Here is a 15,395-nt window from a genome sequence, read left to right as displayed (position 1 = left end):
TGGCTGAACACACTTCTTGGTTGCAATCATAAACAACATGGCGTCTGTGAAGCCCGGTGCGTTCACTGACAGCATGATGTTTCCAACTGTGCCATCTTTACTTGACACGTAAGAAAATACAGTTTCCCTGAGTGATCAGTACTGTATTCGTTACAGATTTTACTTGCTCGCACTAGTTGTCAGCTAGCTGTCATAGCTTAAGATCAATGTGGACAGTGTTAAAAGACTCTTGACTTGAGTCTAGCCGAGAGCCGCGATGCTCTCGGCTATCTTGAGTCATATCTCTTTCGGGGGACATGACTCAGATGAGTTCGATCTATTAGGTTTACCCTATTTAGAAGTTGCCAGTGAGAAATGTAGCGTCTAATACCCTTCAGAAGTTGCATATAACAATTTTACCGTCAATAAATGTGAATAATTACTTGTGTAATGTGCCATTTTCAACGCATGCTCATCAGAAAGATATGTCTACCATTAATAACAAAGCATTCTTTATAATCGGATCATAGGTTTTCGGACGTCACACGTTATCGCACGGCAGTGTTCACACTCATTCTAATGAATGTTACGTCACACAGACATTGAAAATACTCTGATGATGGCTTGTGTTTGAGATTGAGTTGTCCTTAATATGTTAGTGGCATGTTTTACAATTGTTCATGTGATATTTAAGACAACAAGGGGTATCCCAAAGCGATCTGAATTCGACATTCTGGTGATTTTGACGATTGCCTTGCTCGCCCTATATGGAGGGAGTATGTGAGCGATCAGAGAGCACAAGCAATTGCATTTGCAGGGTGGATGCCCAGCCACTATATAGTGAGAAGTTTTATTGACAATTGATATCCGGAAGTTAAGTTGTATAAATAGCAAACAAACATCAATATTATTTCCCTGAGATCGTTAATACCATTTCAGATGCAAAATCAATTGCCTTTATAACAAAACATTATACCTTTAAATAAGTCATAAAGATAGTAGTATGTGTACAATTACACAAGGAGAGTGATGTGTTGCAGGGGTGGAAATCAACCAATAATGTCTTCCAGCTAAACTAGTGAGGAACACATACAAATCATCCCAAAAATGTTTGAGTGAGTGGTGAGTTTAGTTTTATGCCGCTTTTAGCAATATTCCAGCAATGTCGTGGCGGGGGATACCAGAAATGGGCTTCACACATTGTACCCATGTGGGGAATCAAACCCGGGTCTTCGGCATGACAAGTGAACGCTTTAACCACTAGGTTACCCCACCGCCCTATAAGAACACATTTAGGTAGTAAATAACATTAATATTCTCACAAATTTAAGCACGTTCAGATAGAAAATTAACCAAAAAACATTATAGGTTACCAGGGCTCCAGATAATTTTTCAACATCAGGAGTACATACTCCCTATTTTTTCAATATAGGAGTACTGGAAAAACTTAGAATCATTTACAGCCGTACACAGTATACTGTGTCTGAGTGGAGTATTCATGCTTCACTGCGGCATGGTATCTCAGTGGGCTAGCACTATAAAACCAGCTTAAGTCTGGGCTAGTACAAGCAGCCGCACATACACATACACACGCATGCATGCACGTCGTCATATGAGCGAAATATTCTCAAGCACGACGTTAAACCCAATTTCACCTCACCTCATTAATTGCCATCACGTACTATTTACCATTGACTGTAGAAAGCTTTATGTCTGCTCCTGTGTTTCAGGTCAGTGAAGGTTGTGGTATTGAATCTTGCCAGTGGTAATGACCTTGAACGTCTCCCTCTCCACATCAAAGACAAATGCCTGACTCTGATGTGCAAGCGAGGGATCATATCGGACTCAAACATCACTGCTGTAAGGAAATGTTCACCCATCACTTTTGAAAGTCAGTTTGGTTTTATGCTGCTTTTAGCAATATTCAAGCATTTTAATGGTGGGGGACACCAGAAATGGGCTCCATGTGGAGAACTGAACCCGGGTAATCAGGTGAACATATTATTATTAACCACTAGGCTACCCAAATGCCACCACGAACCCATTCAACGATGGAATGAAGATCCTGGCTAGAATTGGCCTTCAGTAACCCATGCTTGTCATAAGAGACGACTAACAGGATCGGGTGGTCAGGCTCGCTGAAATGGGCTTCAGTAGTGTTTAAAATTCCCGCCTGCCCGACCGTCCGGAACGGTCTATTTTCATCTCGGACGGTCAATTTTCAAAAGTAACCTGTCCGGTGGTCTGGTAGATGTTTTACCCCTAACAGTAAATATTTCATAATATCAGACAGGTTCTCTTGTCGTCAAATTGAGGTGTTTAAGGTAATTATGATAATTATGTTAAACTATTTACGATTGGACAGTTCATTTTACAATACCCAACACATGTACATTCAGCCTGGTTCCCTGGGTCTGTTGCGCCTGCGTTAACGCCCCACCACTGTGGTTGCCTGGGTCACACCAGGCTGATGTACTTTCAGTTTACCTAAACTCGGTGCATTGCCTGTTAGTGCTACGTGTTCATTGCGATGCCTACAAACAGTATATAAAGTATTCACAATCCTGATTTAGTTTCATTGTTGAAAACCGGACAGGCAATTAAGTTTGTATCCGGACTGGTAATTTTTAAAAGTTACCAGTCTGTCTGTCTCGCTTGGAATTTGGGGAGTTTTAAACACTGGCTTCAGACACAGTACCAGTGGGGGGAATCGAACATGGCATTCCGCCTGACAGGTGAACGTTTTAACCAGTATGCTACCTAAACTCGTCCCCTTGTAGAGAATGCAGTACCAGTGTAGAGCTGGACCGCATGAGTGAGCAATCGTCCTGATTATTCCATTAACTATTGTCATTACATCATGAACACATTCAACGATGGAGTTTTGTCACTTTCAGCTTACATATCATTTACAGCATCAATGCTGAGAGCCATTTAAAACCACACCTGCTGACATTTTCTTGATCTCAGTCTTGATGATATTCGGTATATTATTCCAGTGACAATGTTGGACTCTAAAAGGCTGATGTCCCAAGACCTGTTAAATATTTTTTAAAAAATCCCTCTAACAAAGTAGTCAGCTGTTACAGAAGAGTCTAATGCTTAATAATGTTTGATATGATTATTATTGCCACAGGTTCTTCATAACAGGTTGCAGAAGTTGGACCTAAGCGAGTCGGAAGTCACAGATGCTGGTCTGGCAAAGCTTTCCAAGTGTCCTCAACTCAAGAAGATAGATCTCAACTCTATCAAGGAATCAAGAACAGCTGTCACGACACAAGGTGACAGAACTGAAACTTCAATCACAATTTGGGTTACTTGGAATACTTCTGAATCTATACTGAACCACAAAAGAAATGTCGCACAGATAGCGGTTTCTTCAAAGCACACACTTTAATTCACTCTGATTAGCAATCAAAACGGAGGATTGAGTTCAAACTTGACAATTATGGTTAAAACATTTTCGGGAATCACATTTAGTGTTCACACAAACAAAATCACCAAAAATGGTACCATTAAGATACCTCAAAGTTAGTATTGTGTGTGGCCTCTATGGGCATCGATGAAAGCGTTGCATCGTCTGTACATGGAATGAATTAGCCGGTTGATGAAGGTCATACGCACTTGGGTCCATACTCTGTGAAATGCCTGATCGAGTCCAGCAGCAGTTGTCGGCCTTGGATGGAGGTCATTCAGTCTTCTTTGAATCTCTTCCCAAAGGTGTTCTATTGGACCCAAATCAAGACTGAGTGCAGGCTATTGTAGGGTTTGAATGCCATGTTTTGTTTGGAAGTCCAATGCTACTCTGGCAGTGTGGGCATGAACATTGTCTTGCTGGAAGATGTGATTTCTGTAGAGTCCAAATGTGGTACAACATGGGGTGTTAATGTTATGACTTGGTCAATGTAGCGAGCAGCTGTCATGTTATTTCGTCATCCTGGACCGAGATTCTGGGACAGCACGGTGCTAACTATCTGGTTCAGACCGATTGCACTCCACACCATGATTCTTGGACCACCCCACGAGTCCCTTTCAACAATACTCTATTCACCATACTCCCACTCTGCCATCGACTGTTGAAACACAATATCGGCTTTCATGAGACAAAAAGCAGAGTTCTCCATTGTCGATAACGCCCGATTTCGATGCTGAGTTGCCCATTGCAGTCGGTTTTGGCGATGATGAGCGGTGAGGACAGGACTATGATATGGTCTGTGACAACAGAGGTTTCTCCCGCGTAAACATGGATGCACTGTATCGGCACTGATGTGTTTGTTGTGAGTCCTTGGTTTCTCTGATCTCTAGTAAGTCGTGCCATGTCGATTGTGTCAAAACAAAAATGATTTCAAGCGAGTTTGAGACTCACTTTCATTGGTAGGGTTGTCACGATATGCACATGCACTTTCATTTTCACGAATGTCATACGGAACCTTTTACCATGTCTGCCATTTTAGGTGAGTTTGGTCAATATGCTTTTTCATAAGAAAACACATTGATGTTAGTAATAACTGTCAATTTGGATTGAAAAACATGTTAATAAACGATGCAATCATCATAAAACACCATTTTGTAAGCACAAAATCTTGCATTTGCTTTTGAAAAGCGATGTTTGTTTTGTGGTTCAGTATAGAATCTCCATTACCAGTTGGTCATGATACCGCAGTCCACTAGTTCCAAGCCCTATTCTGATCTGTCACGTTTCGCTTAATTAATAGCTATTCATGTTCAAACTTGAAGATGAAAGGTAATGAAGATGATACTAGGAGCCTGGAGGAAGGACTTTGTTACAGCTTGGTTATAAGTAAAGATGTCTTTGACGCTCTCACTGACAAAATCTTTGGTACTTTGCGTAGTGCAGTTATGTTGATAATGTTTAAGAAGTTACTGGGGTATACACAAACATTATAAATGATATTGGTCAGCTTCAGCAAAGGTGTTTTATCTTCTTTCACTTGCTGTTACCTTCCTTTGTTTCTTTTTTTAATTGAGGCCGCAGTAACCATTAGGGGTGTCACGATACACCAATCTCACGATACGATACGTATCACGATTTTAAGGTCATGATACGTATCGTGATACATAATTTTCGCGCCTTTTCATAGCATTACCTTACCGGCAACGCGTAGGCGCTCGCTGATTGGTCCATCAAAATAGTCTAGCCAATCACAAAAGCTGTTAGTTTCCAACCTATTTTTTAAGTAAAGCTAGCTACATCTATTTATGGGAGCCGTCTCGTATAAATTTACTATCAAGACTTTGAAGGAGATGGATATAGCATAGAAATTTGAATCGATAAAGTTTTAAAATAGGAATCGATACACGTAAGCATGTATCGCGTATCGTATCGTCAGTAAAAATGTATCGATGCATCGATACATTCGCGTATCGCGACACCCCTAATAACCATGGTAAACTTATTTCAAAGAGAGAAATGAGAAACAAGTTGTCATCATTTTATATTTGTGATTTTTTATAAATGTGAAAGTGAGAATTTCAAGTATTTTTAGAAGTTGCTGTTGTTCATAACTATAAGATTTTCATAGAAACAGTACAAGGCAGTATATGTTTTTATCCACTAGTCCAAGGTCTGTGTCTAGTAAAAGACCGTTTGGTCAAGTGAGTTCAGGTAGTGAAAGTCAACATAATGGCACTTAATTCACTCCACTGAAACTGATGGTGTTTGATGATATTCTTCTGCTTGTTGACCGGGCCGTGGAGTAGCATGATGGTTAAAGCGTTCGCTCATCACGCCAAATTCCCGGGTTCGATTACCCACATGGGTACAATATCTGAAAGCCCATTTCTGGTGTCCCCCGGCGAGATATTGCTGGAATATTGCTAAAAGCAGCGTAAAGCCACTCATTCAGCTTGTTGACCTAAATTCATGTACAAAATTGAGGGCACACACTTGGCATTTTGGGATCAGTTTTATAAAGTTCAATGTAAATATTTTGAAAGTGTTTTGATTCCGACAAGATGACCATCACCTGCACATTCTCCATCTCCCATCTCTCCATTTCTGGTGTCCCCCGACGTGATATTGCTGGAATATTGCTAAAAGCGGCGTAAAACCATACTCACTCACTCACTCACTCACTCACTCAACAGCATTCGGTTTTGTTTAAATGATCCCAAAGCATCAGGGGCCCGTTTCACAAAGCTATCGTAACGCTGCGACTGTCGTAAGTCTGTGTTACAGTATAGAAGTTACGACAGTCTTAACGCTGCGATAGCTTTGTGAAACGGGACCCAGGTGTGTACCTTCTTTTGTATGTCAGTATATTTCATTAAGGAATTACTATGAGTATTTAGCCAGAGTCTGGTTAAAAATTGTTTATCTACAGGCATCACAGCCCTGTCCCAGTTCTGTCGTCAACTCCAAGTGGTGTACGTGCGTCGCTGTGTTAACCTTACAGACGATGCTATCATTGCTTTGTCTCAGAACTGTCCTGAACTGAGGGACCTCAACATTGGTGGCTGTCCCAACATAACAGACCGCACACTCACAGCTCTCGGACAGTATTCACATTTTCTTAAGTCTCTCAACTTTTCAAGAGCCAGTGTGAGTGTTATAGCTGCAAGAAATGTCAGTCAGTGAGTTGGTTGTTGTTCAATGCTGCACTCAGCAATATTCCAGCTACATGGCAGCAGTCTGTAAATAATCGAGTCTGGACCAGACAATCCTGTGATCAACAGCATGAGTAATGATCGACACAATTGGGATACAATGACATGTGTCAACCAAATCAGCGAGTCTGACCACCCAATCCCGTTAGTTGCATCTTGCGACAAGCATGGGTTGCTGAAGACCACTTATCTGATGCCATGGCAACCCTGCTTCGCAGCGTTTGTGAAGGTAAATCCTGAGCATTTTAGAATCAATACAGTGTGTTTATACTCACCTGACGCTGCACATTTAGGTCAGCCCCGACTTTGTCTACATCCTCCGTTTTACCATTTTGGTGCCACTGTTCATGCTATGTCTGCCGTTATACAGTGAAGAATATGTGGTTGCGTGGGCCAAGGGAGATAACTAGGTACTGCAGGATCATGGAGCTTCAATGTGTCTTCTGACCGCCTCCGTGGTGTAGTGGTTAGAGCGTCCGCCCGGAGAGCGGAAGTTCGCGGGTTCGATCCCCGACCCATCATACCATAAGACGTTAAAATATGGTACTTGTTCGTCCCTGCCTGGTGCTCGGCATTAATGGGTACAACAAGGACTGGTCGGCTCGGAGTCAGTATAATGTGTCTGAGTGGGGTAGGTGATCTCAGTGGGCTAGCACTATAAAACCAGTTTAAGTCTGGGCTAGTACAAGCAGCTGCACATACACATACACATGCATGCATGCACATCGTCAGATGAGCGAAATATTCTCAAGTACGACGTTAAGCCTAATTTCACCTCATCTCACCTTTATTTGCTATAGATGTGCTAAAATGAGGATGAAATGTCTTCAAAAGTTAGGTGAGCTACAGAGCCGTGATGTGTGGTCCTCTGCAATGAGCACATGTCATACATCATTTGAAGTTAAGCAATGTTGGTCACAGAGAGTCCGTGGATGGGGACCATGTTTGGCAGGTTAAGTCCTGAGAGTTTCTAAGCCTTCAGTCCTGCCCCACAACAAATCACATGTAACACATAGTCTCACCTTAGGCAAGTGACTTTGTTCCATATTGTCACCAAGCAGTAAATCAGAGATTCCAACCTCTACGAATTTATCGTAGTCGCTACGAATTTAAGCCTCAAACTACACCAATACGATTGCACTAGAAATTCTACGAAATCTGAAGAAAATTCATTAAAATTCGGATATATAGACAAAACATACCTTCCATTCATCAAGTTTAATGACATAATTATTTGAACTGGAATCATTGCAAGTAGCAAACGTAATTTTAGCGAAATTGTCTATCAGAAACCTAAGGCTGATTTCAATACCTTTACGTCCGATTTGACCCATTTATTGTGTACTGGTGGAAAATGCCGATCCTATCGGAATGATTTAACCAAGTAACCTTTCCTTCAGTTCCTTTTATGGTCAAACTACTAATTTTGATCCTTGAAACTACTATTGCTGGCATCACTGAGTAAATGGGGGATGGTCAACAGGCAGGTTGGGTGGCGGAGCATACTGATCAGGGATCATAGATTGGTGAAGCACTCTTAGAGCTAAGATAGTCGTAAGTGCTATACATTAACATTAACTTACGGCTATCTTAGCTCTAAGAGAGTTTCAAAAATCTAGCGGGCGGTGCAGTAGCCTAGTGATTAAAGCGTTGGCTCGTCACGCCAAAGACCTGGGTTCGAATCCCCACATGGGTACAATGTGTGAAGCCCATTTCTGGTGTCCCCTGCCATGATGTTGCTCGAATATTGCTAAAAGGGGCGCGAAACCAAACTCAGTCAGTCAGTCAGTCAGTCAAAAATCTAGCGCCAGGGTAATAATGTTAGCACCTTGAGCATGCACCTTGTGTGTAGAAGTTAGCACAATACAACAATTGTGATACATATTGTTTATTGTTGTTTGTTTTGTTCTATACAGATAACAGATGATGGTGTCTTCAATCTCGTGAATGGAATCTGTGCCAAAACATTGAAGGTAATCCAGTTGAAATTGTAAAGAGGCCCACAAATAATATGTTGATTCAGTTGTCTCCCCAGTTACAGGATTTTTATGATTCCATGCAGTTCATCATATAATGAACGATGTATATTTGATGAATAAGGTTCATTTATTTTTCATTCACCTGAGCATCACATTGTTATTTTTACCACACGATAATACTTAATATCACAAGTGCAGCATTTTTTGCTTGTCATATGCAAGAGGATAATGATTAAGATTATATCACCAACAATTTATATTTGTCATAGACAAAGATAAATGAATCCAGAGGTTACTTTCTGTGACCTTGTCACAATTTTGTAGACTGATGCTTGGTACGCAGTGGAAATTTAACTAAAATACCTATATCTAGCAAATGTTAAACGTTAATGGATAATTCTCTCAACTATTTCTATTCTATCTACACTATTCTGTTTGAAAACCTTTCACTTGGAGAGAGCTACCCATCAACAACTTGTCACAAGCACATAAAACTGAAGATTTAACATCTGTTAATCATACGCAGTCAAACTGATCGCACAGAATCTCATGCAGCATGAAAAGCTAATGTCCTTGCCGCGAAGCAGTTGTATTTGTGCTATGAAACAATGTGTCTGAGAACATCAGTTCTTTACAGACCCTCCAGAACAATGCTTATAATATCAATCACTGGTAGGTTGTAGTTTTACGCCACACCCAGCAATATTCCAGATATATGACGGCATAGATAATGGAGTCTGAGCCAGACAATCCAGTGATCAACGTCATGAGCATCGATCTACACAATTGTGATAGGATGACATGTTTCAACCAATTCAGTGAGTCTGACCATCCGACCCCGTTAGTTGCCTCTTACGACAAGCATGGCTTATTGAAGACAAATTTTAACCTGGATTTTCACAGGTTTCCAGGAAATGAAAAATAATATGTGTACAACATCTGACAGGATTTTATTGATTTTTCATGATGCCCTATGTTTATCAGTAAAATTCCTTTTACATTAAAAGACTATACTGTTTTATGGTGTCTTATATATAACCATTAAGCTTTGCTTGAACTGTAAACACAAAGTTGATTTGTCCCAAGTAGGTTTTCAGGATGTATAGTGTGTATTGCGTAATGTGTATGTTTCCTAGCTTTTTTCATGTGTAGTGTTGTCAATTTGAGGAAATCCACATGTGAATTGCTATAATGTATGTCTTTATTTCCTTGCCTTGCTTAAGCGTTTCATATGAAGTGTTGTCAATTTTAGGAAATCCACATGTTGAATTGCTGTAATGTACGTGTTTATTTTCCTAGCCTTCCTTAAGTTTTTCATATGAAGTGTTGTCAATTTCAGGAAATCCACTTGTTGAATTGCTGTAATTTGTACGTGTTTATTGTCCTAGCTTTTTTTCATGTGTAGTGTTGTCAATTTCAGGAAATCCACATGGATCACTGCAAGCAGCTGACAGATGAGGCTGTGGAGGCTGTCACTCAGTTCTGTCCTCAAATCAACATCCTGCTGTTCCATGGCTGTCCTCTCATCACTGGTACAGTTTTCAGGACTTGTTAATAAGGGTGCAACCTTGCCAGGGGAACCTGACATTATTTGAAAAACTTATCTGTTTTCAAAAGTAATGAAAACATAGAATCTGTTCTCAGTTTTTCCCAAACATTTTGTTCACTAAGACTAATGGTGGATGTTGTGAAAACTATTTTTGGGGTTAGAAACTTTGTTTGCGCGTCTCCGATAAGAATTCCAGGTATCAAATGTGAAATGGATGGTCCCTGACAGTTGACTGAGTCAGTGAAGTCAATGTCAGCTTTTGTTGATATCTACAACTAGGAAGCATTGTGACAGAATTTCTTCACTAGTTAGGGTGATGGGGTAGCCTTGTGGTTGAAGCGTTTTTTCGTCACGCCGAAGACCCAGGTTTGATTCCCCACATGGGTACAATGTGCGAAGCCCATTTCTGGTGTCCCCCACTGCGATATTGCTGGAATATTGCTAAAGGTTGCATAAAACTTAACTAACTCACTCACTCACTCTTCACTAGTTCACGAATTGGTGTTGTGTACTTGATACACAGCTGAAGAGAGTATGCTGCTATGGACATTACATTTTTCTTCCCTAACATAACTAAGTAGCAGATATTTCACGATGCACATGAATACCACTCGCAATCAGTTGAACGGGAACAACTACATACTGTTTTGGATTGCGGAATATGGACTCGACCGCTGTTAAGGGTACCGGGTACGTTTCTGTATTTTGACTTTGTATAGGGTACATTTCTGTATACAAACACGTACCTGGGATACATATGTGTAGCACTTGTGCCGACAATGACCAATTCACCCTAAGTTTACAGTGTATATGTCGGTCGAAACGTCAGTCAACCTGTGGCTTCAATTTGTATCTCTGCTGAAGATGCTTAAAATCATGTCTAGTTTTGCTACAAAATAATAAACATCCTCTCTAGTAGCAGGACTGTGGATAATTTTACTGTAACATTGCTATTCTTGTGCTAAATTATCCAGGACTTTGATAACTTTTGGCGCATGGTGGGCGAGCTGTCTAAGGCTCTGTGCTAGTAAGTGAAAAGTGAACGGGCCTTATTTCATACAATGTTGAATGACAATGTTGAACAGTTCTTCATGTACCAAGATCAACCATGTTTTATGGAGCACACTTTACAGACAGGCAGGTTTTAATGGCTGTCACTTGATTCTATGCATTTGCCTCCCTTAGGAATGAAAGGATCCTCTGATTATGTATTATTAGTTTAAAGAACCACTAAACTTTGTTTTTGTTACTCTTTTAACCATTACATATGAAAGATTTGTGGTTAGTCTTATGCGGAACACCAAATTTATTCTTTAAAAACTTGTGGTTAATTAATACCGGCGATTAAAAGTGGCCAAAAGTAAGCCTGCTTCCCTCTCGCCCGCCAAGCGAAACCACAGACAGGTTACGTAACTCTGTCGCCAGAGCACTGCAGTGGCGTCATATGAGGAACGATTTTCAGTTAGTTGTATAGAAAATGTGTAGCACGCTCATCATTTTGATGATTTTCGACATCAACGGCGACATGCCGAATCGTTGCTTTGTCGTCAATTGCTCCTAGGGTCGAGGCGATGGTGTCCCCATGCACAGATTTCCACAGGACCCCGCAGTTCGATTGCTAAAATGGGTTATGTTTGTGAGCGGTTTAGCGGCGTTGTGGAAGCCTGAAACGATATCTTACTTGTGTTCAGATCGGCTTCACGGAAGTTAAAGAATCAAAACTACTTACTAGTTGTAGTAAAATATGCATATGATTGATGACCATAAAGATTTTCTATGACACAACTTGTAACATAACGATTTCTTCCTCGGAAGTGAGGTTGTGGTCGAAGTAGTATTATATTGACACCCACCTCGCTGCCACGAGAAATTGTTATGTTATACGCTATGTCATGCAAAATCAATAAAATACATATTTTACTACCAGTAGAAAGTAGTATTGATTTTGTAACTTCGGTGAAAACAAACCTAAATACCATTTATCCTCAGACTGGCGGATGTTCCCGACAGGGCGCCGCCATTTTTAAAAATAAAAAAATCTGTTAGAATTAATGAGATTATAGTTTGTTTTCATCAAGTTAGAAAATCAAGACTACTTTCTACTCGTTGTTAAATATGTATTGGAATCATAACCAAACGGATTTGCATGACACAACTTATAACATAACGATTTCTTCCACGGAAGCGAGGTGGGGTCGAAGTCACAATACTGCGCGATAAATTTCTTTGCTACATTCCCATGGTTAATGTCCACTCACCAGTATGTAGATACTAGTCAATAATGCGTCTATATATTTGGTCTTATAATCCTAATTAGTTTATTATCACACTTGTATGCATTTTGAAACTAAATAAAAAGCAGACGATCTGCTGATACTTATAGTGAATTTATAACAGAACTGTAATATCTAGACATTTTATAGTTTGCCAATGTGAATCATAATTCGCACACACACACCCTAGTGCATGTTGTCTGTCTCATTACACTTCACGGGCGAAAACAATGATTCTGTTGAATGCTACGACAAATGAATAAAACAAAATGCAAATATTAAAATTAAAACAGATTAAAGTTATAGGAACGATATCAGGCCATTACCTTGTTCGAGGAATGTATCCATCAATATCCACAAAACTGTTCCAAATGATGTGTCTTTTAACAGTTTAATATACGAAAAAGTGATAAATCTTTTCAGGTATTGGTGTATAGTCTCATTGGTCACCCAAGATAGCACACCTGGCAACTAATTGCATAATGTCCGCCTTTCTTTTAAAAACAGTAATTTAGTTAGCAAATAATGGGCAATCAATCAATGTATTGGCGGTTAATCCTTTGAAAGAAGGACGTTGTTTTTACGCGAGACACCGACCACGACAGAGTGTATTCAGTATAGATTAGTAAATCTACATACATAAACACTACCTTTGACAATTCCGCTGTGTAAGATAAAAGTAATTAATCAATCAGCGTGTTATCGGTTAATCCTTTGATCGATGTTTATAATGTTGAATATTTACTCCAGACACAAGAAATGCCAAATGGGAACCTTTGTCGGGTAATCTAAGTGTGTTACCACTAATTATACCTGTTATAAATTCATTAACTGACCATCAAGTGAATGATGACAAATAACATGTGTAGGTTTGTACCACCTAACACGGGTTACAACGAGGGAGTATTAATTGCTGTATTGCATGTGAAAACTTATGGGCCGACACTGTTTTGAGAAAACAAACAGATTTTTACATGACATGATTAAATATAGAGGTAAAAACACAGAAATGGGATCAATTTGGATCAGTCATTATACAAATAGGGCCTAACGACACCAATCGATTTTGACAGAATCGTCTATGAAAACAAGTTGTAACTCGGAAACTAGGCAAAGCAGGAGACAAAATTAAATGACAGTAGATTGTGAGAACATATAGCTTTCATTTTCCACAACAATTGTCACGATTTCAGGTTTATACAAGCCTGTAAACACGATAATTTACCCCTAAAATGTAGATGAATTCTGCATCGGCCCTCAAAGCTATTCCTCATATGACGCCACAGAGGCGGGTCATTTGATTGGTTGAAATTTCGCTCATGGGTGAGAATTGTGCACTGTTGTCAAAAAGGTCGATTTAAGTCAATTAAAGGTCGAAATGAGTAGTTTTAATGACGGGTTTCATTTATAATGATGCCAGTTAGTGATTTATGTATTTGTACCCCCTAGGGTTTATGTTTAGTTTAATGGGATTATTGTTATTGTTCCAGAACAAGCCAGGATGGCCCTTGAAGAACTCACAGTTGGGAGGACGTCTCAGATGAAGCATGTCACATGGACGATATACTGACCGCTGTGAACAGCTCCTGATGTTGCTTAACAATAGACTATCAGCAGCTCCTGATGTTGGCCACTGTGAACAACACTGTCAGCAGCTCCTGATATTACTCATTGTTAACAACAGAATGTCAGCAGCTCCTGATGTTGGCCACTGTGAACAACACTGTCAGCAGCTCCTGATATTTCCCATTGTTAACAACAGAATGTCAGCAGCTCCTGATGTTGCTCACTGTGAACGACAGACTGTCAACAGCTCCTGATGTTGCTTAACAATAGGCTGTCAACAGCTCCTGATGTTGCTTAACAATAGGCTGTCAACAGCTCCTGATGTTGCTTAACAATAGGCTGTCAACAGCTCCTGATGTTGGCCACTGTAAACAACAAACTATCAGCAGCTCCTGATATTGCCTACTGTTAACAACACTGCCAGTAGCTCCTGATATTGCTCACTGTGAACAACAGACTGTCAACAGCTCCTGATATTGCCCATTGTCAACAACAGACTGTCACCAGCTCCTGATATTGCCCATTGTCAACAACAGACTGTCAACAGCTCCTGATATTGCCCACTGTTATCAACAAATTGTCAGCAGCTCCTCATATTGCCCACTGTTAACAACACTGTCAGCAGCTCCTGATATTGCCCATTGTTAACAACACTGCCAGTAGCTCCTGATGTTGCTTAAAGATAAGCTGCCAGCAGCTCCTGATGTTGCTTAACAATAGGCTGTCAGTAGCTTCTGATGTTGGCTACTGTTAACAACACTGTCAGCTCTCCTGTTATTGCTAAGCAAAGGCTATCAACAGTTCCTGATATTGCCCACTAGTAATAACAGACTGTCAGCAGCTCCTGATATTGCCCACTGTTAATAACAGACTGTCAGCAGCTCTTGATATTGCTCACTGTAAGCGATGCCCTGTCAACAGCTCCTTGCAGCTAAGTGACAGCTTGATGAGATATCAAAATATTGAACCTTCAGAATTCTGCCTTTTGCAATTTGTCAGTTACAGTTTATTACAAATTACTGGCATTACATTATTTGTTATTTATATACCATAATGTATTTTTCTAGGGATTACTAGTACTCCCTAATTTTATGTTAACTTTGTGGAGTTATATCATTTGTATATGAGTGTTCTGAAAGTATGTTCAGTTGCAAATCTTCCATTTAAGGTCTACTTTCAACTTATTTTTTTATTGTATGACAGTTGTTTATTGTTGAAAATTGTACAAACCAGAATAAAACATTATGGTTCACTTGAAACTCACATATATTTCTTTTCCATGTACTAAAGTATATACTCTCTTGAGGTTAGTGTTTTTTGTTTGTTAAACAAACATGCCTTGATAGGCATTGTGAAGATAGTGATTCATATAGACACGAGACATACAGATTTTGAACACTCATACTCTTGATAAATGAGAGG

General features: G+C 39.9%; 1 protein-coding gene across 1 annotated transcript; it reads left to right on the top strand.

Moving 5' to 3' along the window:
• Nucleotides 1-31: 31 nt before the first annotated feature.
• Nucleotides 32-15,278, top strand: LOC124283617 (protein AMN1 homolog). The gene is made up of 7 exons (XM_046719605.1): nt 32-108; nt 1,710-1,839; nt 3,116-3,260; nt 6,324-6,541; nt 8,523-8,579; nt 10,006-10,117; nt 13,898-15,278. The coding sequence occupies exons 1-7, from the start codon at nt 38-40 to the stop codon at nt 13,975-13,977; spliced, it is 813 nt and encodes a 270-aa protein (XP_046575561.1). The 5' UTR covers nt 32-37; the 3' UTR covers nt 13,978-15,278.
• The last annotated feature ends 117 nt before the right edge of the window (nt 15,279-15,395 follow it).

Source organism: Haliotis rubra, unplaced genomic scaffold, assembly GCF_003918875.1.
Source record: "Haliotis rubra isolate DU_JTF1 unplaced genomic scaffold, ASM391887v1 Scf319, whole genome shotgun sequence".
In the NCBI taxonomy this organism is placed as follows: Eukaryota; Metazoa; Mollusca; class Gastropoda; order Lepetellida; family Haliotidae; genus Haliotis; species Haliotis rubra.
Note: the sequence above shows the minus strand (reverse complement) of the source record. Positions and strands in the feature narration are given on the sequence as shown.

Coding starts and splice junctions, on each gene's coding strand:
- LOC124283617 (XM_046719605.1), top strand. CDS start 38: ATGGCGTCTGTGAAGCCCGGTGCGTTCACTGACAGCATGATGTTTCCA. Junction 1,840..3,115: donor CGGACTCAAACATCACTGCT/GTAAGGAAATGT, acceptor TTATTGCCACAG/GTTCTTCATAACAGGTTGCA. Junction 3,261..6,323: donor AACAGCTGTCACGACACAAG/GTGACAGAACTG, acceptor GTTTATCTACAG/GCATCACAGCCCTGTCCCAG.